Genomic DNA, 22,465 nt, shown 5'->3' with positions numbered 1-22,465 from the left:
GTTATGACTGTAAGGATGTTGCGTAATCAGAACAACATCATGCACAATTAGGTTAGTACTTCCCAGTTTATTTCCGCATATCTCTTTGTGATAGTAATAACTCTTTCATGTCATTTTGATTTCCTTGTGGAAGGTAACTCAATAATTTATCCCAATTTTTGACAACTTCCTTATTGTCCAATTTGATTTGAGGAATGTTCAATTCAGAATCCTCTGAACTTGGTCCTTCTTTCTGTGCTGTAATCATTAACACCTTCTCTTGCTTTCCTTCTCTCTCAAAATACCTTTCTGTGTATATTCACATGACACACTCTGTGAGATTTCTTCCTGTCTGGAGTCCTTATCAAGTAGTTCACCTCAATTTCCTTTTGATAAGGTCCACTAAACTTTGCTTTTAAAAGTTCACCTGTTACTGGAAGTAAAACCTTATCCCCAATTGCAAAACAATTTGTGATTTCTTATACACTTCCTGTTTCATTGTACGCTGTGATACTGTTAAATGCTGTCGAGCCAACTCTCCAGTTCTATTTAATTGTTCTCTAAAATTTGACACATAGTTCAAATAAACGGTCTCTGAATTCTGACTTATTAATTTCTCCGTAATCAATTTTAATGGTCCACTTACTTCATGCCCAAACATTTATTCAAATGGACTGAATTTGGTTGATTCATTTAGTGCATCTCTGATCGCAAAAAATACAAACGGAACTCCCTTCTCCCAATCATCTGGATAATCCTGACCATAAGCCCTCAGCATGGTCTTTGGTGTTTGATGTATCTGTCTCACACTCCCTGCAATTCTGGATGGGACACAGTAGATTTGAATTGCTTTATTTCCAATTTATCCATACCTTTCTTGAATAGTTTGGATATGAAGTTTGATCATGATCTGTCTGGATCTCTATTGGTAGTCTGTATCTAGCAAAAATTGTTTTTTTTTGCTCTGATACAGCCCTTTGTTGCTGTAATATTGCATAATAGGATTGCCTCTGGAAATCTAGTCGACACATCCATTATTGTTAAATACTTATTCCCACTTTTTGTTTGAAGTAGGGGGCCGACACAATCAATCAAGAGTCTTGTGAAAAGTTCCTCAAATGCTGGAATAGGTATTAGAGGTGCAGGTTTTATTACTGCCTGTGGTTTTCTGATTAGCTGATGCATGACACATCTGGCAAAATACAACTAAATCCTTGTGTAGTCCAGGCCAGTAAAAATGTCTTTGTATTTTAGCCTGTGTTTTCCTCACCCCTAAAAGACCTTCAAGTGGTAGCTCATGCGCCACTCGCAGCACCTCCTTTCTATACTCTACTGGAAAACAATTTGGTGAATAAAGTTTGTGAGAAGATTTGTAGTTCGGGTGCTCATTGTTGTGGTTCTGTTCACCGAGCTAGGAATTTGTGTTGCAGACGTTTCGTCCCCTGTCTAGGTGACATCCTCAGTGCTTGGGAGCCTCCTGTGAAGGCTTCACAGGAGGCTCCCAAGCACTGAGGATGTCACCTAGACAGGGGACGAAACGTCTGCAGCACATTCCCAGCTCTGCGAACAGAACCACAACAATTTGATGAATCTCTGCCCATTTCTCATCTGCTTGAATGTGATGGTCTCCATTTCCTCATTAATACATAATTTGTTAAGTAATAACACACAGGGATGCATTCATTCTCCTCTGTATATGCCTTTTGATACAAATGTTTTAAGTTCTCATCTTTCTGCTGTAATTCAATAAGCGTAACAGAGCTAAAGATACTTGTACATTTACCTCGTTACTCTTGCTCTGTTGCACCTATCTGATCAAAAAAATGTCTCTGATAAAGCTATGTCAGCTTCCTTATCTGTGCCATTTGACCCCTCCTGCTTCAGCTTGTGCCTCTGTGATCTTGTGACCACACAGTCAGGGAAAATTCTTGAATAAACATCCTTCATTTCTTCAGTTGCCTGCGTCCGTACTGGTGTTTCAACTAGAGTAGGCAGCATACCTACCAGTGAATCAGCTGTATTATTTGTAAGGACAAATTGTATTCCTGGAGCTCAAAGTTTGTCCAGTACTCCTACCACAAATTCTACACTCTTCTTTGGACTCTTTAGTTTCACCATATGTAATTGAGCGCTTTTTGTTTCACTGTGAATTCCTGTTACCAGTACTTTTTCTGGCAACAGATCCTCAGGCATACATATCTTCTCCTCCAGCATCTCAGATTGAGAGGATCCTGTGTCCCTTAATATTGTAAGCTCTTTATCTGCTACTCCTGGCCTATATGAATAAACTTTATGCTTGCATGTATATTTTTTAAGCAGATCTGGCACTCCCTCCTTAACCAACCTCTGATCATCTTGTACACTCTGAGGCAGTTGTCTGGCTTCCCTTGGGCATTTTGTTACTAGTCCAACAAAGCTCCCAGGCTTGTCCGGTTTTCCTACATCTGGCTTTCTCCTAGCCTGCCAACACTGCGATTTTGTGTGGCTCACTTTATTACAATAAAAATACTGAGCTTTTCAATTTCTTTGTTCCCCCTCAGGGGTTTCTTTGCCCCCCTCAAGGGTTACCCTGTGGTAAGTTCTTTTTATGATCTTCACCTGACGCCTGCCTTTCCCTTTCCACCTGAGGATTTCGCTGCCTTGATTTCTATCCCTCATGGACTGAAATTGATTCTGGAAGCCAAACCATGTTTTATGGACCAGCTCATAATCATCAGCCACTTCAGCTGCTAACCTTGCCATTGCAACTGTCTGCTCTTCCACATGAGTTCGCACTACTTCACGCCGTGAATTTTTTAATTCCTCCAAAATAATTACCTCCCTAAGGCCATCATAGGTTTGTTCAATTTTTAAAGCTCTTATCCATCTATCGAAATTACTCTGTTTGATCCTTTCAAACTCCATCTAGGTTTGACCTGGGTCCCTCCTTAGATTCCTGAAACATTGCCTATAGGCTTCTGGTTCAAGCTCATGCACTTAAAATGGCTTTTTTCACCTCCTCATACTCCCCAGGTATGTCCTGTGATAGGGATGCAAATATCTCTCTAGCTCTACCAACAAGTTTTGTTTGGATCAACAAAACCCACATTGCCACTGCAATTGTTTAGCCACCTTTTCAAATTACATGAAAAAGGCTTCCACATCCTTCTCATCAAATTTGGACAATACTTAAACAGTTTCTCACTAGACTTCTGACTACCAGGGTCTTGCTCATCCTCACTCTCTTCCTCACTCAGCCTACCTTCAGCCTTTATCAGTAGCCTTCTGACTTTCCTTTTTACCTGTCAGTTTTTGAAGTTCAGAAGCTCTCTTGTGTTATTTCTCTTCTGGTCTCTCTTTTTCTCTCTTCTGCTTTTAATCATAACTCAAACTGTTTCATTTTTGCTGCCCTTTCCTTACTTCTTGCCTCTAATTCAAGCTGCTTCATTTGCAGTTGAATTCTTGCTATCTCTATAGATGCTGATGGTTTCCCTGGCAAGTTTAAATGCTGAGCTATTACTGTAATTACCTCTCCTCTCCTCGCAGAAACAGGCAGTTCCAATTCCAGTTGTCTGCTAATTCCTGCAGTTTGGTCTTATTCACCTTTTGCAAAACTTCCAAAGTTACTGCATCCACTTTCAGAAAACCTTTTGGCGATCGAAAGAGCCATTACTCTCCCAAGCTTTGTCCACCCAACCAAACCAACACCCGAAATAAAGACACTAGCACCTACCACTCGCAATTTCACAAAGAGCCCCCAATCTGTCATGGTCTAGGCCAGGCCACTCAAAAGATTCTTAAGCAGGCAGCCCAGACCATAACTTTGCAATTTGTTTTGGTGAATGTACAGTGAAAATTACCCAGTGTAAGTTAGCGAGGTTGACTAGCAAGTTTTAAAACAGACAAACATTTATTCACAAAATTACACAATGAAACACAACAAACTGAATAAAGAACCCCTACAGAACTCGGTCTATCCAAACTAGACTTAATTATGCTGTTCTGAATATATACAATAGTCCCACAAAGCAACCCCCCCCCCGCCCCTTAAAACGCAGTAAGAAAAATGGAACAGATGTCTGACAGGTTGAAGTTAGAAGGGCAGAAAGAGAGAGACCCTGTTCATATAGTCCACTGCTGAACTCGCAACTAGTTCTGGACTGAACTGCTCAGCTAGAGACCTGACCACTCCCCTTCCATTATGCAAGTCACTTCTAAAACATGACCACTTTGGCCTTAAGTCTCATCTGTTTACATATAAACAAAGGGCCTCTCAAAATCCTTTTTATCTCTGTATCAAACTAGTCTAATTGGAGCCTAGCCCATTTATGACCCTCTGAAAAAGGTCAAGGACACAGTATCCTTGAGAAAAGGAACAGCTTTTAGAAAAAAAGGGACCAGCTCTATGACAGCAGTTAGGGAAATCTGTCAGTGTATTCCACCACTTTTAAATTAAACTGCTGAAAATTCCGTTGGAAGTAGGTTTAATTTTAACAACAATTGCCTACCAGTTCTAGGGTGGAGGGTGGTTATATGGAAGGATTTTTCTTGCTGAGGTCTATCAAGTGATCTTGTGCAGTTTTCCCCTGCTCACCTTTGCGTCTGCAGCATGCCTGTATGTCATTGTGTTAATATTATCACATGCTGTCAGTGGCACAAGTGCTCTTTGCTGCCAGGACTTTCTGGGATTTGTTCTGCTGACACTATATTTAAAGTCCAGCTGAGCACCAGATCAAACACTGCCAATTAGGAATTCATAGTGAATTTAGTTGGAAGGAAACAATAAAGAAAAGGTTCTAAGGCATATGGGGACACTTCGTTAGAAATAGACAGTCACATTCATAAATGTATGTTCACTTTACATCATCACGTGTATGATTGACTGAGAGTCACTACAGCTACAAGAACAAAACTACAAAACCCATCCTTAGATGATGATAGAACCTTGTCTGAACAGTGTTACTGTTTCTTTAATGGACATTGCACATTTGTGATTCAGATGAGGATGGAAAACAACGGAGTGTATTGCAGAAACAAACAAAGAACTCAGGACAAACTCATCAGATTTGGCAGCATCTGTGGGCAGAGAAACAAAGTTAATGTTTTGTGTTTGGTGGGACTCTCCTTCAGAATGAATAGGTGTTGTCAAATTTTTTTAATACTCTTGACAGAGACTGAGGCAGAGCAAGCGGGTAAAGGGTGTAAAAACCCAGTGGAAAAGATGGTTGTTAATGGTGAAAGAGAAAATAAATGTAAACTTGGTGTAAATTAAGGTGTGAAAGTAAGAGAATGCATCCACTTTCTGCTAAGCAGAATGTATTCCTATCTCCCTTGCATTTTTTGTAAACCATCAGTCCAGGATCTGCTGCTACTCAGTTTTTCAGTTTAACTCTTCATCTTCCCAATTCACATCACCCTAACCCCCAACCCCAAGCCTGAGATCTGCACTTAGACATGCCAATATTATGCTGCATTGACAATCCCTCCTGGTTAAGCCAGAGTAATGACACCCACTCCCACAGTTACCAGTGGCCACCAATGCTCTATTGCCTCCCATTCTTTTAAGCTTAGTTGCCCCTATTCACAATTATTGTCTCTGCTGCATCTCAGCATGCTGCCTTCAATTCCCACAATTGACTACCCCACCATTCCACTGCAACAGCGGAAGCCCTGATAATCCAACTCCCTCTAATGGGTGGCCAGACCCCTAATTGATCTCTGCAGTTCCCCAACTGACCTGCAACTAATCCATGCATTGGTACACTGGACCTGAAATATTGCCATGGCCTGCATCCCTGACCTAACTGCTTAGATCAAGAATGGACTATGCTATTGTCTGACTGGAAAAACTTACAGGCACTGCCCCTTGACTCTGCTTAGACTTTGAGACATAGCTATTTAATTGAAGCACAGTCTGTGTATTTTTCATGCACGCTGCAGGTGTGACACTGATATAGTATAGGCGAAAGTGTGGACTATAGATGCTGGAGATCAGAGTTGAGAGTGTGGTGCTGGAAAAGAACAGCAGGTCAGGCAGGATCAGAGGAGCAGGAGAGTCAATGTTTCAGATAAAAGCCCTTCATCAAGAATGAGTAGTATGTAGTATTGGTATATATCATATATCAATATATGACACCCCCACCCCCAAGGGGACTGATGATTGCTGGCAAGCTGCCTGATTTTATGTCTGTGCTCAAAGCCCAGCGTTATTGAATTGTAAGTTCAGAATGAGATAATTTGCAGAAAAGCAAGGCAAGGCAGAAATTCTGTGAGCATCCAAGTAGATACAATGAGAGTGAGCACTAAGATTGCAAGCTAAGAGCCCTGAGATGCAGCCTGTTGGTGCAGGAAATGTGCATAAAATGATCTGGCAACAGTATTACAACAAAAGGTGCCAATGAGCTCCAAACTACAATATTAAAGTTGTGAATTGTATGTGGGTTAGAGATGTGAGATGATGTGGTGAGGTTAATGTATATCCAATGACGGCTTTTGTGAATTGGGAGTGGAGGCAGTCACTGCCCATGGAACTGATCGTGAGATGTGGAGAAATGCTCATTAGGACAGAGGTCCAGAGGGAAAGATTTCCAGCATCTGCAGTATTTTGCTACTATTAAAGGCCTGGAGGAGCATGCGGTAAATTAGAACCACCAGGTTTAAAAATTCATATCAGGAATTGTTGCCTTCTAGCTTCCCTCTACTGTCTGGGCAAATAGCAAACTGCAGACATGTAAGATGAGATTAAGTGCATGCAAGTAGGCCTGCTACTGCTCACCAGGAAAAATCTCATTTTGCTCTTGGGTGGAAAATCAGACTTTTTTTTCTCAACATCAAGAATCTTATTTTCATAATCTCTCCACATTTTCCTTGCTATTGCCTATGTTCTGGTGCTAAGAAGACCCTGCTCAATGTTTCTTTTGCAGCACAGCAAAATTCTGCATTTTCTGACTTCGCTTCAAGTGACAACTGGAGGTTGTTGGATGAGGACCGTCTCTGACATGCTGACAGGAGTTGAAGGAGATGACTTGAACTTTGCTGATGTTCAGCTGGAGAAAGCTTTGACTCATTAGTTGTGATGATAGGCAGGCAATGAGATTTTTTTTGTCTGAACATATCTAGAAACAGATCCTAAACACTGCCATATAATATTGCCAATTCTAACCTAAACTAATTATGAAGAGAGGGCCAAGGATGGCTTCGTCTATTATGGCAGTATACCTGGAGGTGGAGTACAAAAGACAACACTTTGAATGAGAACATTGTCATCAACTGTGTTGAAAACTGCAGAGAACTTGAAGAGGTATTAAGACCATGGTTGCACACGATATTTATTGAAATGATATCAGTACTGTGGGTTGAACTGAAGATTGGGATCCTGCTTTGCTGGTTTGTGGGTGGTGAAATGAATATTTCAGTTGCAGGTAACCAAAATTAAAAGCAACCTCAAATGGGTCTTGGAGTGGTTGAGAAAGTTGACTGCTGTCAGAAATGTAAACATGATTGGAGTTGGGGTTTGTCTTATTTGTTGCTCCTTGCAGCACAGACTGTACCTTATTTATTCATGTTCTGTATTTCATTAAAACTTTGGAGTTGTAGCAGCAGCAAATTTACAATGCAAAGATGCCAATTCTGGTATTCCCTTCTATTTTGGTCTCTTACTGCTGTACGAACAACTCACCATTTTCTTTCTTACAGTTGATAAATTTCAAATGATTGATGAAGAATATGCAGCATTTCATCCAACAAATTTACAAGAGGACTTCTGGGAAACTAAACTCCTTGCATATCGTAAACAAATAGAAGAACAGCTTCAGGAAGAGATGCGGCAAGAGGTCGAACATCATATTCTTTAGTGATTGTTGCTCATTTAGTTGCTCAATTGCTGTTTTATTCAATAACTTTTTAACTCAGCTAACATATTTAATTTTCTCGGTATTTGACCACAAGAGGACCTTAACGAAATTCAGTGGACAGTAATAATTACCCTGTGAATTGGAATAGTTTGTAACAGGTGCTGCAGTTTACTGATGGCATCCATTGCTGCACAGTTCCAATATTATCAGCATCCATTATAAAATTAGATTTAGAAGGTAAGGTAAAGTCACCATAGTCCTAGTGAACCATGGGGCTGCTCTCTCACTAGAGTGATGATTAGTGGTGGTGTTAACTGAGGGTCAACACTCCTCAGGTGAGCAGAGAGGTTGAGGAGGAGGTTTCTTCATGGTAACCTCAGCTGATGAGGGAATTAAATCCATGCTGTTGGTATTCCTCTGCATTGAAAGCCAATCATCCAGCTATGAGTTGGTAAAACAGGATTGTAGTATTCTTGTGTGAACCATGACTTTGTACCTGTGTTACTTCTGTTGATATGCCAGGTAGGATTTTACTAGAGCCGATTCTTTTTATTTTTGCACTGGCTTTAGTCCAGCATTATCCTATACATGTAGAATTAAAAGTTTGTTGTCACAAGAATAAAATATATTTTCTTTTTTATATATGTGAGAGTTGTCTCTATATATGCATTGCTGTGGCTCCTGAATGTAATATCATTCTACTTGATGGTGCCAAAGATATGGTGTACAAATTTGGGAAGAGGCTGACTGGCATAAATATCTACTCATAAGAGTTTGATTCCGAAAGTTCCCTTCAAATCTAATGTATTCCAGAACCCCATTACCAAAATTCTCTTCCACTCCCAGGCTTGCTTGGAGAATTCCCAGACTCCAATGTTCCTTAGTCCCAAATGCTGCTCCCTAACCCAAATCTTCTGTCCAAATGTGCCGAGGATCACTCCCATGATAAAACTGCTGTCCTCCTGAAACCTTGACAATTTAGCATTTCATTGATCCTGCTTAAAACAGAAATGCTAGACATGAATACTTGAACCCAGTACTGCCTGCCCTGAAAAGTCCTTCCTAGTGTGAGTTTGCATTTCCACCTGATACAGCAATGCTTCTGTTATCTCCTGTAACATAACCTATTCATGGATATTGTGGAATTAAAGAATCCAACACACATTTTCCATAGTTATTATATACTGTGTTCCTCAGACTAGATTTAGGATAATATGAAACTATTAGACTACAACAGAGGAGGTTGCTTCTAATAGCACTCCAGTAGAGTGTAATTGAAGTAATCAGAGGTATGATGGGCTATGAAATCTTTGTACCCTCAGATTACATGTTATGCAGTGATGATATCAAGAGCACGTCTCTGAAAGAAATGCTGACAAACTGACTATAAGACACAATGCAATGCTTCCTACATTTCAGCCTGTCCTAAAGTTGATAAATTAGTATTCCTGATTGATTGCCATCTCTTCACAGTTGCTTTCCATAGTTTGTTCTAATGCTTTGTATCATATTTGAAAGAAAATTATCCACAGAACTTGTGATATTAGTAATTGCACAAATTCTGCTGAATTATAATACACTTGGTTGATTTTTAAAAATTGGCTTTGGTTGCTTTTTCTTGAAGATTTATCTTGCATAAGAAACTTAACTTGTTCTTTCGATCATGATAGTTGCAGCACTTCAAGGATCTGGAATTGGCTAAGATTCGGATTCAGGAGAAAGAGCATTCACAGAAGCATATAGAAGAGATCAGATTGAAGCTAGACAAAATGTACCAGAAAAAGTCTGAGACATTGATTACAAGAGAGAAGAATGCCATTGAGAGACTTCAGAAACAGCAGGAGGTAGGTTCAGATGCACTCAGAATGATAATGCATTCAGCAGCTGTGCAGTGAGTTGGTGGATGAATCATAGCTTCTACAAGTACTGGTATGTGTCAGGAATAACGTAGGAAGTTTACAAATTTGACATGGAAACTGCCTGAATTAATTCTGTACTGATGGATGAAACAAAACTGGAAGTCTGAAAATACTAGCTTCTGCTTTAAAGTATTAATTGCACTAAAAATGGCATTTTTTTTTTCTTTTTTTCATCTTTTTTTTTCTTCATGAACATTTCAGTTTCATTGTTTTATAATTTTTCCAACATAGAACTTTCAAACATTATCTATAGCATGATTCATACTTTTCAGCTATATATAATAAAGTAGAACTGCATGCTAAAAGAAAAAGCTAAGAATCGAAAACCGTTTGCTTTTTTTTTGAAATATTGTGAACAGATGCTGTAGAAGTCTTTATCTTGCCACTTGTTGGGGCTCTTTATTTCAGTCAGGCAGTTTAATCATGGGATAAGTTTTCTTTTCCTGTATGGCAATCTGTATGAGAAGGCTTTATAGTGGCTGGGCAATTCTAGTCACTTGGCCATCTAGGAGAAACAAAACTCTATTGCATAAATTTTCCAGGAAAATGAAGGAAACTAGTTGATGCTCTGCTCAAAAGTGTGACAGTACATGCCATCCACAAGGCTTTCTCTTATTTGTTTTCCACAATCTTTAGTCGCTGATTGTTAAGGGTAGGACAATGAGCTACCATCTGCCTTCTACAAGGAAGGAATATATATATTTAACCAATTTAATGGCAGAATTGTTAGTAAACAGTGGAATGCTTGAATCAGGAAGTAAAAGTTATAATAATATCTATAAAGAAAACATATGAGAGGGAAGGAAAAGAATTGGATTTCAAGACACAAAATAGAGACAAAAAATAAAAGTTAAAGCAAGTTATTTTCCATGGATCATGTTGTACAAGTTGATCTCAGGGCTTAAGAAAACTTCCACAAAATATACGTTGACTTTAGAAGCTGAATGTACAATATGAACCATGTTGTTGTAGATGGTCACTATTTTTGAAATGTGAAAAAATAAACAGTAACTGCAATTTAAAGTATATCAATACAATAATTGAGTGGATTAATTTTATAAGGTTACCTTTCAACCACAATCAAAACATTTTTAAAATTCAAATTTATTGTCATCAACAGAGTTAATCAAATTATTTCTGAGTCTCTTTGATATTGCTGTCATTGTAATGATCTCATTTGGAGCTTTAAGTTTTAGCGTCATCCACTCCCTCCACCCCCTCCAAAAAACAAAGCAAACATCTTATTTTCCATTTATTGAATTGGATATTTTACATCTTTTTCATCAGGTGACAGTTTGTGTATTAGTAGCATTATATGATTTGACCATGATTAGCTTAAATTCCCTACAGTGTGGAAACAGGCCCTTCGGTCCAGCAAGTCCACACCGACCCTGCAATGAGTAATCCACCCAGACCCATTTCGCTCTGACTAGTACACATAACTGTGTAATTTAGCATGGCCAATTCACCTGACCTGCACATCTTTAGACTGTGGGAGGAAACCGGAGCACCTGGAGGAAACCCACGCAGATACGGGGAGAATGTGCAAACCGTGAGACGATTGTTGTATACTATCAAATCTCAGCATTCTCTGCACCTGTCAGCTACTCACAGACACATGTGCTATCACAATCTGTCAGGTCAGAAAAGCCCCCTCTCTCTGAAAATGACCATGCACACTTTCGATTTTGTAACAGATCATAAAGGTGAGACAGTTATGAGTATTAGAGGCAATATATTAAGATGTGGGAGGCAACTCAACATACAAGGAGTGTGTGGTGGATGGGTGATGGTGCATTGGAGGACATGGGTTACTGCAGGAAGGGGGGGTCGTTGATAGACACATCCATAGTTTTGATGCTCAGTGCAACATGATAGTTGGCATGATTATGCTGTAGATATTGTGAGCACTAGGGGAAAAATAGCACTCCCCTAGAATAACCCATTCTTAGCCTCACCCTATGTAATTTGGTTCCTCATTGTGTGCTTATGGTTAACATTGAAGTTTCGCCATACCACTTATGTACCCATGGAAGCATTTTTCTTTCTGATTTCTCTGCCACATTGTGTTTGAAGAGTGGCAACACCTAGCAGGCAGCACTTGACCTGGTGAGCAGATGAGCTGTAAAAGTGCTTCCAGTGTTGGATACCTCAAGAAGTCCAGCACCTGTGAGTACTTCCACCTCTGCTGAGGAGGGCTTCATACAGGTATGGTGCAGAGCTACTAAAACCAATTTCAGAGAATAGCATCAAAAACCTTGCCAGAGCTTTGAGAGGAACCCTCCATGAAACTGTCAAAATTAACACTCGGGTGACTTTTGATAAAATTTAGTGCATAACTTTATTTAAAACTTGATAATCCACATGTATGAAAGTAAGAATTAATCTGCACATTGGTTTGTCACAAAATTGAGCATATATAATATTTACATGACCCTTCTCAGACAAATTATGTTTCTATTTCAATTATTTTACAGATTGAAGAAAAAGAAATCTATATACAGAGACAAAGTTTACTGAAAGATATTGAAGCAGTGCGAAATAGAGAGGTTGAACTGAGACAACGAATTGAAGCCTTTGAACTGTAAGTGGAAGTGGGAAGTTCGCAAAAGAATAATATTTCTTTATTAGAATTGACTTTATTTTAAAAAAAGTCCCAGAAGAGCATTGATATAGTTGTGCTTTTTCATTTCGGTAATCTAAAATTTTTTATGAGCTGCCAATTGTTGATACATCCTTGGACTGAAACATTGAGTCTGTTTGACTGACTGAAAATCTGTTTGTTATACCTGCTTATTGTTAATGATACCTGCTTCTGAAGGTGGTATGGCAGATATGGTTGTTCATAAGCAACATAAAGAATATAATGTAGCAGGTAGAAAACAAATATAAAGTGGGAGTCCAAGAGTATTAGAACAAAACCAAAATTCTATGGATGCTGGGAAATGTGAAATATAAACAGAAAATGCTGGAAGTACTCACTAGATCTAGTTTTACCTGTGGAGAATGGGAAAGAGCACCGTACTTTTAATCCTGAGTTGGGTAAGCAGAGGTTTCAGCGAACCTGACTCAGGAGAAAATGTCCCAAATGGTCAGTTTATTTTTTGGGAAGACTGGGTACTAAATAGATTTAGGCACACTGCTTCCAGAAAAAAGTATGAAAACACCCACAGAACGCTGGGTGTCAAGGTGGGTGTTTAAAAGATCTCCACTCTGTACTCTGGGACTCTGTAATTAAAACATTAAAACAAAAAAACTTACACTCACTCCACTCCCCACACATACTCAGTGCCCTACCCATGTTACCTCATATCCTCCACCTACTCACCCCTCTGAAGTCCCACATGTCTCCATGTCACACTGCCTCTTTCCATTCCCTTGCACTTCTCCATGCCAACCTATGTACCTTTATCCACACCTACAAAAAACAATGCTATTAATATGTAGTAAAACCCCATAAAACAACACAATGCTGACTGGTGATTCCAAAACCACCATCTTTTTCTCTTGCCCCCTCCGTGCCAATTTACCCAATATCTACCATGGGTCGATCTTAGACATTTCGAGATGAAATAAAGTTCTATGCATCTATTACACACTTTATTATACTAAAAATGATAACAGCTCATTCAATACATTTAATTGCTTTTCCATACTAATTCCTTAAATATTTGTATTCTTTACTCCACATCAAAGAAAGCCGATGCCTTAGTAACCATTTGGAGTTTACAGTCCCTTGGGATAATAATAGGTTGTAGAAGCTGTTAACCAGAATAATCATATAATGATAAACCTCCAGGCTTCTGTTAACACGCATCTACTGACTTTGTGAGCATTGGTTACTTTTCAATAGAGAGGTACAGTACAATTATTCTTAAAAATGTGAACAGCATTTTAGGTATGTGTTGTATTTAACTATTAATTTTTAAAATATATGTTATGAGTTATTGGGCTGCAGAATAGCAAGTCATGACATTGTACTCCTGAGAGTATGTATGAATTGGGTTCAGGTACAGATTTCCTTAATGATTTGTCTGTCATGTCAGGACTCAGGATTTGCATGACCAAAAGAACAAGAGTTTAGAGGAGGATCTCCGGAGGCGGGAGCTTGCAGTGAAAAATATTGAGGAGACTTACGAGCAGAAGCTGAAAAATGAACTGTGCAGGTAAGCCATGCATGATACAAGGACACAGTTAAATCAAAGAACATATATACCTTCAATGTGTAGCAACTGTGATACAAAGTTACAACCTCTCTTCCTATTTTATGTTTTTAATGCAACTATTTTGCTTAGAATACCAACGTTCTAATGCTGTGTTATGACCAAGTGAGAAAGAGGTTTCTGTTCCCTTTCTAACTCCCTCAGGTTGAGGTCACACCTTAAGGTTTTTTCAGCCTACAGTTATCACTTCACTCAAGACTTAGTTCCTAGGAAAAAAAGAAAATTACCAACCTTTTTTTAAGTAAAAGGTGAACTTTATTATTTGCTAACCTCAAGGGAAAGAACTAAAAGCACAACATCAAACAAATGTAGTAAGTTTAAAAAGGGAGAGTATCTGGTACGCACAGGAAGAATAACGTTTACATGGTTTAATTTTTTTTTAAGAGTTCTTAAATTGTTGTGATTGAATCTGAGACCGTGGCTGTTTAGTGGTGTATTGTATTCTTAGCAGTAGTGAAATTTGTAGAATCCTCTAGTTTTTGGTGAATGCATGTTTCACCAACTTGCCTCTTCAATCATTTTGGCCTTCAACATGATGGGAATGAAATTACGAGAGACAAAATTTCCAGTACAAAATCAGAACTTGCTGGAAATACTCAGCAGGATCTGGCAGCATCTGTGGAGAGAAAGCAGAGTTAATATTTCAGATTCAGTGATATGTTTTCAGAATTGATTGTCGCTGGAAAAAGTGTGGTACATCTGCAGAAGATTCCTTTGTCTGCTCAGCTTTCTTTTGTCTCTGGGCTCCATCTCTACCTGTCGTTTACTCCTTCCTCCTCCCTCCATCCCATCTTCAGCATATATACTAACCTTTTTCCAGCTACAGTCAGTTCTGAAGAAGTGACACTGGATGTTAATTCTGCTTTCTCTTCATAGATGCTGCCAGACCTGAGTTTTTCCAGCAATTTCTGATTTTGTTTTGATTCGCAGCATCAGCCGTTTGTTTTTTTTTGTTCAGTGCCTTCCAGTCTTTGCTGTTAATGATTGGTTTTATTTCTCTCTTGCCTGCTGCTCAAAAGCAGCTGTTGAAGTATGATTAATCGTGTATATGTCTAACTCCATTGTCTTTTTTAGGCCGGCTAACTGGCTGGTTAGGCATTTATCTCCTATTATGTGAAGGTATTGAATAAGTTTTGATTAAAATGAAAAAAACCTGTGACTCTTGATGCCTAATTCAGTTGCCTAGTTTTGATATTTTCAAACAAAATTGTAATTTGAAGGCATACAGCTTAATTTATTCTGCATGGATTTCTTAAAGCTTGCTGCAGTCTGTTGTCAGGTGACAACTATTGCCATTTAGGTCCCTGTTTCTTCCTTTTGAAAAACATTTCAGTTCACGAACGGCCTCCGATATAACAATCATTTGGAAGTTGAAACTTGATTTTTACCAAGGTTGTAACAGTTGCATGGCAGCCCTCCAATATAGGGGAAAGTGAGGACTGCAGATGCTGGAGATCACAGTCAAAAAGGTTGACGCTGGAAAAGCACAGCAGGTCAGGCAGCGTCTGAGGAGCAGTAGAGTCTATGTTTTGGGCATGTGCCCGAAACATCAACTCTCCTGCTCTTAGGTGCTGCCTGACCTGCTGTGCTTTTCGAGCACCACACTTTTCAACCATCCAGTATAGTGTACCATGAGGATGCCCAAAGAATTTTTTTTTGAAAAAGAACATATCCCTCAATGCCTTATTATTTTTGTAAATGAGGATTTACTTCAGTAGAATTCTTTTTGGTACAGTGATAAGGTTTTCTTTATTGAAATATTTTACACTGGCAAGTTGGTGCATCATTTTGTGCAACTTGAGCATGTGAATTTAAATAGATGTTTCAAGGAAATATTTATCACAGTCCTTGCATCGCATGTATCATCATGCATTTGAGGAACGCATGTTCTTTTTTGGATTAAGTCCTGATGTGGCTTTCTCCATAAATTTATGATGTGCTGAGCAAGAGGGGCTAGAAAGACGTCAAGTTTGAGCCTTGATCATTGCACCTGGGTTTATTTGAGCTGAGATGGCAAGGCTTTGGGGTCCCTGAAGTAGAAAAGGGTGATGTTGAAGCAAAATTTCTGATCCTTATCACTCTTTAATGACTTTGTATTGAAAATGTCGTTTCAACATTAGGTGAGGACACGCTTGGTAGTAGTGCCTCTCTACAATTGAATTGCTACTTCTATTCTCTGCCTGTGTTTGCACAAGTTGTGATTAAAAGTTACTATACCGAATGGCTGTTGGTACCTGTGGAAACAAGTCACAGTAAGGAGACAGAAGTGGTGTATGTGCTTTTGCTAGTATTTGCTGTTCAAATTATTATATACACCTATCTCTTTTTACAAAGTTTAATTTAAAGGTGTGTTGACAGGAACGCACCAGAATTTGAGTTTTGGTTATATGTGAATCACTTCTAAATTTTATTTTTGTTTAATTCTTTTGTTCTTTCACATTTAAAGTTTTTTGGAATTTGGTTGAAAAATCATTGTTACTTTTTGTATATACTGTATCTATAATAACTTTATGGATAGTATTTTATGAATGATTATGATTTTTCATTTTCATTTTGAAATTACACCTGGCTTTTATTTTAACCTGATAAAATAGGTAGCAAACCTGAGTGTAATTTTGTTCACCCAAATTTGCTGCATGGAAAAATCTGTGAAGTGCCTAAGAGAAAGTGCAAGGATCCAGTGTTTAAAGTATTTGACAAATTTCACTCTTCTGCAGTGTTTAGATAACTGGTAAACCTGCTTGCCAGTGTTTGGAAGAATCCTAATGAGAAGTTGTTGCAGTAATTAACTGTCTCTAACTCATCTGATCTTTAATAATAAATGTGAAAGTGACCTTTGTTAGAAAAATGTCATGACTACAAATGTTTGTATTTCTGTATTATATTGATAGGCTTGTCTAACTTTTGAGAGTCTTCAACCTTCCTTTTTGTAAGTAAGATTTAACATTTATTCCATTTAAATTTGGTTTTATTGTGCTATCTAAAATAATTCAATCTTCTTCATAGGTATCAACTGGAACTACAGGAAGAGCATCGTAAAAGAATGGAAAAGGTTGTAGCAAACGAGAAGAGAGTTGAAGGTCTGTTTTATAAGTTTGCAACTTTATTATACTTTACAGGATTTACAATATTACACATCTGTGTAGATTCTGTATAAGTACCATGCCATCTATATGAACAAGAGAATTCTAATATTCTTACAAATACGTTTCTTGTTTGAAAAATATGATTAAGCACGGAATGCAGTGTGTGACATATCAATCTGGCTAGACCATTTACAGGAGAAAGCTGTTGCTTAATTTTTGAAAACATTTAGAGTGCCTTTGGTCTTGAATTGAGCTGCCCTTTTTAAGACAGAATAATATGGAAGTATCTAGCTTGTCAATTTTACCTCTTTGTTCAAGTCATATTCAAAACTGATCTAACCAACTTTGGTGAAAAACAATTAATTGCTGAACTACAATTTCTTTTACCTTTTTTGACCACTTATTTTCTTCAATCAAAATCAAGAGCTGTAGCTTTTGGGCTATTTATACTTGCAATCACTGGCTGTGTTATCCAGGTTTTATACAAAATAACTTCTTTGCTGTTTTACAATGAGAATCATTTTATCAACACCTCAATGAATCTTTGCATCTATATTATCATATTGCACATAATAAATGAGGAAATTTTAATACAAAAAATTGAGTAGGTTTGGGGCAAGTAGGAATTTTTTTTTTAATTGAAATTTCAATCCAGGCCTCAATCTGCACACTGTCTCTTAAAACTGGAAATCGGGAATGAACAAGTAACTAATCTGCTTATAGTAAGTGGATTAATCGCAGTAATATTTTAATTAGGCTGCATACCTTCATCTTGTTTTTATTTTTAATGGATTTTGCAGAGATTTCTTGCATTCCCAAAGGAGATACTAGGGGCTGAACCTGTAAGATTTGTAGCATTTATGACACGATTTGTGAACCAAAAGATGCACAAGGCAAAGAGAAATCCTTTTCTATTCATGGGCATCTGCCTTTGTCATTGCCTACACCATACTTGGATATTTTATATTTAATTTGATATTGCAGTTGCAGCCCCCACAATAGGTACATTTTTTTATTGTTCTTTTGTTTCTTTGTGGATGCCTGCTCACTCTTGGTTTCTTTTCTTATCAGGAGACTTCTTGCCTCTGCATAGTCACTGGATATTACATGCTCCTGCCAAATGTGTATTTGGCAAGGAGGCATGTAATATAGGGACATGGGTAGCTCACCGTCTTTGCACCCACTTTTGAGCTCACCCCCATAATGCAGATTTGTACCAATATTGGCAGTTTAGTCACTATTTGTGAATATGCAATTGAAGGTCAATATGAAGCTTGTAATTTGATTGGTGTGGGCAGCTGGGCAAAAGTGGAATTCAGATTTCACAGGGAAAAGGAGATTATTATAAATGGAGGGTGTTCTTTTCCAATTGGAGAGACTGCTTGAGAAGTTGGCGCTCTCTACTTCCTTTCTACCACCATGTTTTTAAAATAAACATGCTCTCCACATCCCCCACCCTCCTCGTTCCTCTGAGTTGTCAAAAATAAACCCTCAACACACAACCCCCAAGGATCATGGTAACTCCTGTATGGGTCTGTTCGATGTCTTCGTGGGGTTATTACAGATCTCTGGTACTTAAGGAGTTGATGGCCAGTATGATCAAAAAGACTTCCAAATATGCAGATTCAATGTTTAACCCTGGTGGAAGTCAAATAAATTGTTCTTAACAAGCTATCTTAATATTGTAAGTAAGCTTCGAAATTTGCGATTACTGCTTAATTTTTATTTTGATAAGTTCTTCACCAGTGCAACTAGGTTAACCAGGGAGAATCATATATGTACAGTGTCTTAAGCTGGGATGTGAATATGCTATTCTTACAATGAAAATTTATTATCTGAAAGGTTTCCTGTAGTAACAATATGAGATAACAAATATTAACACCTAGATAGCTGTTTAAATAAATTTTTAAGATTAAAAAAAAATTGAAATTGAACATATAAGGTAACAGAAACATTACAGTATAAGTCACCAATGGATGATTTCCCTCAACAGTGGAGGCAGCTCGACTGCACGAGGAGTCTGTTATTATTCATTCCAAAAGAGAGGAACTGCAAGAAGCTCGTGTTGAAGTTAAGAAGATGGAGGTAAACTGTTTAGAATAGTCACATGGTACTACAGAAGTTGAGTATTTCTGAAAAACAGATGCTGTTGTGGCATTTTGTTTTATACGGAATAGGCCAGAATTACAAGAATACCAGATGTTGGAATGAATACCAGTTTATACTGCATGAAAAGTGACTGCATGAAATATGGAGCCTCTCAAAAGCATGAGTGTGTTATATTGTGAGCCCAACTGATAATCTTAAATTGAGCGTTAATGTTCTTTGTGATGCAGTTAGTGTTGCTTAAGTAAGTGTTGTCTGGTTGCAGAACCATATCAGCATTGGACACTGAGTTCTGAGTGTTGCAAAAAAGAGCTGGTTGAGTATTGTCAATCCTCTAACGGTTGTGAATAGTTGACGGGATATGCTATTTGGTATGTCACATACAGTATACATAGCTTCTTCATAATCAGAACAACGTTTTGACTTGAAGGCAGTGTCCTGTTCGAGGAGAATACCATTTGTGTGTCTACTGTTACGCAGCAGTATGGATCACCTGTTCGTGAAATCTTTGAAGCACCTTTACTGGGTTATCTAGGGTAGTCTGGCTAGTTTTCAGAGCAGAAAATGACAGCCTTGGGCCTATTCATGAGTTTGCACTTTATGTAGCAACTCTTGATCTGATCAGAGTACCGATTATTCTACAGGACAATTTTGTACTGAAAAATGTGATCCTAATGGAAGTGTGATAGAATGATAATTAAAGTAGTATCACAAGTGAAATAAAGAGGAGGCCAAAAACTGGTTACCCTCTCTGCTTTTCAGAAACCTGATTTATGTCAGATGTAAGTAGGCAAAAACCTGGCAGATGGAATATAATATAGGAAAATGTGAGGTTAGTGTACATTGACAGGAAGAATAGAGGAACTGAATATTGTTTAAATAGAAAAAAAAATTGCAGAAAAGCTACAGAACAAGAGGATTTGCAGTTCTTGTCCATGAATCGCAAAGAGCTATCATTTAAGTTCAGCAGGGAATAGGGAAGGACAATGGAATGTTGACCTTTACTTCAAAGGGAATGAAGTATAAAAGTAGGGAAGTTTTGCTTAAGCAATACAAGGCAGGAGTCGGATCATAGCTTGAATACTGTGAAGAGTTCTTGAGCCCCATAACTAGGGAAAGATACAACTTCTGTTCTGCTACATGTGTGTTTCTTCAACTCGAATTGGCTTTAACACAATTGAAGAATTTAGACTTACTTGTAAAATGCGAACTTCCCTTACTTGTATTGGCTATAATGCAGTTCTGGCCCCATTAACCTAAATAGCACGGTTATTACACAGTTTTCTTATAGCTCTGGATCGCATGAGAGTGGAACTGTCACGTTATTATCAGAACCAAGTGTTCTGGCATTGGAGACACTTCAAACAAGGTTTACTGAAGTGATACCAGGCATGAAGGAATTGTCTTATGAGAAGAAGTTGTGTAGGTTTGAAACATGCAATATTTTTTAGGTACTTAACAGGACATATGTGGAAGGATAGTTTGCCCTTGTGAAAAAGTCTAGGACCAGTGGGCACAATCTCAAAATGAGCGGTCATGTGTTTAAGACATGACGAGGAACTTCTTTAAATGAATAGTATATCCGTGGAATTCTTTATCGAAAAGGGCAGTCAAGCTGCATTGTTAAGTACGTTCAAGACTGAAACAGATTTTTAATGATTATAGAATCAAGGGTGTTGGGGATAAGGCAGGAAAATGAAATGAGGATTATCAGATCAGCTATTATCTCATTTGAGGAGGATTCTGGAAGTCGAAGATGGAGAATGGGAAAAACTTCTGGCTGTAATAGCTACTCCTTTTTTGAGGTATTTAGGTGTAGGAGGTGATTTCCTCGAATTCTAGGAGCAGCAAATACTGTTGATATGCTGTTGCATTGTTTTGGAATGTTGGAAAAAAAAGTCAATACAACAGCACTTTTAAAAGGGAGAAGAACAGACAAAGGAAGCACATGGTGAAGTCAGTGCGAGAGAGAGAAAGAGAGAGAGAGAAAAAAACCATATTGCTAACTAACAGAGTTTGCAGTTACTCCCTTTCCTGTTGAATTCACGTATCGCTGGACATCGGAGTGGGTCTGGGCAAAATTTTAAAAAACTGTGAAATTCACAACTAATCTTGAAGGAACCTGTTTGGAGAGGTCACAGCACAGAAACAGATAAGTGGATGTTTTAAGCGCGGGCTTAAAATAAATCTGCAGTAGTGAGTAGAGTGGTTCTTTCTTTATTATGTTTTATTGAGCTATGTCTCTTGATTAAACTTAAAATATAAGCCATAAGTATTAATTTAACCTGGAGCAGTGTTTTGTAGAGGATTAAGATGGTGTTATTTTCTAGGTCTGTAGATTGAAAGAAGCAAAACTGGCCCAAAGTAGAGTGATATGCTCTGCTTGTCAGATGTGGGCCTTTACAGGTTACTATGGATTATATCTGCAATAAATGCTGTTGGTTGTGAATCCTGTCATTCGAATGGATCGGTTGGAGAGGCAGTTAGAAGCAATGAGGAATTTACAAGAGCAAGGGGGTGTTATAGGAAGGGAGAAAAGTCACAGATACAGTCATGTAGATGGGTTAACTCCATGAAAGGTAAGAGAGGTAGGCAGGTAGTGCAGGAGTCTTCTGTGGCTCTCCCCATTTCAAACAAGTATACTATTCTGGAAAATGTGGGGGGTAATGGATTCTCAGGGGAACGTAGCACGAACAGTCAACTTTCTGATATTGAGACTGGCTTTAATGTAATGAGAGATAAGTCAGGTTCCAAGTGATCGATTGTCTGAGGGGACTGTCCAGTCTGAGGTACAGACAGACATTTCTATGGCCAGCAGTGATAAATCAGAATGGTGTGTTGCTTCCCTGGTGCCACGATCAAGGATGTCTCTGAGAGGGACCAGCAGTAGGTCATTGTACACATTGGAACCAATGATATAGGGAAATGGTTGAGATTCTGAAGGGTGAATAGACAGAGTTAGGCAGGAATTTAAAAAAGAGGTCCTCTAGAGTAGTAATATCTGGATTACTCCTTACTAGTTACTTACTAGCTACGAGCTAGTGAGGGCAGAAATAGGAGGATAGAGCAGATGAATGCGTGGCTAAGGAGCTGGTATATGGAAGAAGGATTCATATTTTTGGATCATTGGAAGCTGTTTTGGGGTAGAAGTGACCTGTACAAGAAGGACGGATTGCACCTGAATTGGAAGGGGAGTAATATACTGGCAGGGAGATTTGCAAGAGCTGCTCAGGAGGATTTAAACTAGTAAGGTGGGGGGCTGGGACCCAGGGAGATAGTGAGGAAAGAGATCAATATGAGACTGGTACAGTTGAGAGCAA

General features: G+C 38.5%; 1 protein-coding gene across 3 annotated transcripts in view; it reads left to right on the top strand.

Annotated features, from left to right (window-relative positions):
- The window catches only part of ofd1 (OFD1 centriole and centriolar satellite protein), an 88,452-nt gene that overhangs the window by 17,564 nt on the left and 48,423 nt on the right, over positions 1-22,465 (top strand). For all 3 annotated transcript variants that reach the window (XM_072584851.1, XM_072584850.1, XM_072584852.1), the window contains exons 7-12: positions 7,654-7,790; positions 9,482-9,655; positions 12,208-12,314; positions 13,777-13,896; positions 16,960-17,033; positions 19,033-19,124. In XM_072584851.1, the coding sequence (XP_072440952.1) occupies positions 7,654-7,790; positions 9,482-9,655; positions 12,208-12,314; positions 13,777-13,896; positions 16,960-17,033; positions 19,033-19,124 (704 nt within the window). The remainder of the gene's footprint in view (positions 1-7,653; positions 7,791-9,481; positions 9,656-12,207; positions 12,315-13,776; positions 13,897-16,959; positions 17,034-19,032; positions 19,125-22,465) is intronic.

Source organism: Chiloscyllium punctatum, chromosome 15 (genome assembly GCF_047496795.1).
Source record: "Chiloscyllium punctatum isolate Juve2018m chromosome 15, sChiPun1.3, whole genome shotgun sequence".
Classification (NCBI taxonomy): Eukaryota; Metazoa; Chordata; class Chondrichthyes; order Orectolobiformes; family Hemiscylliidae; genus Chiloscyllium; species Chiloscyllium punctatum.
The sequence above is the reverse complement of the archived record's forward strand: the minus strand, read 5'-3'. Positions and strand labels throughout refer to the sequence as shown.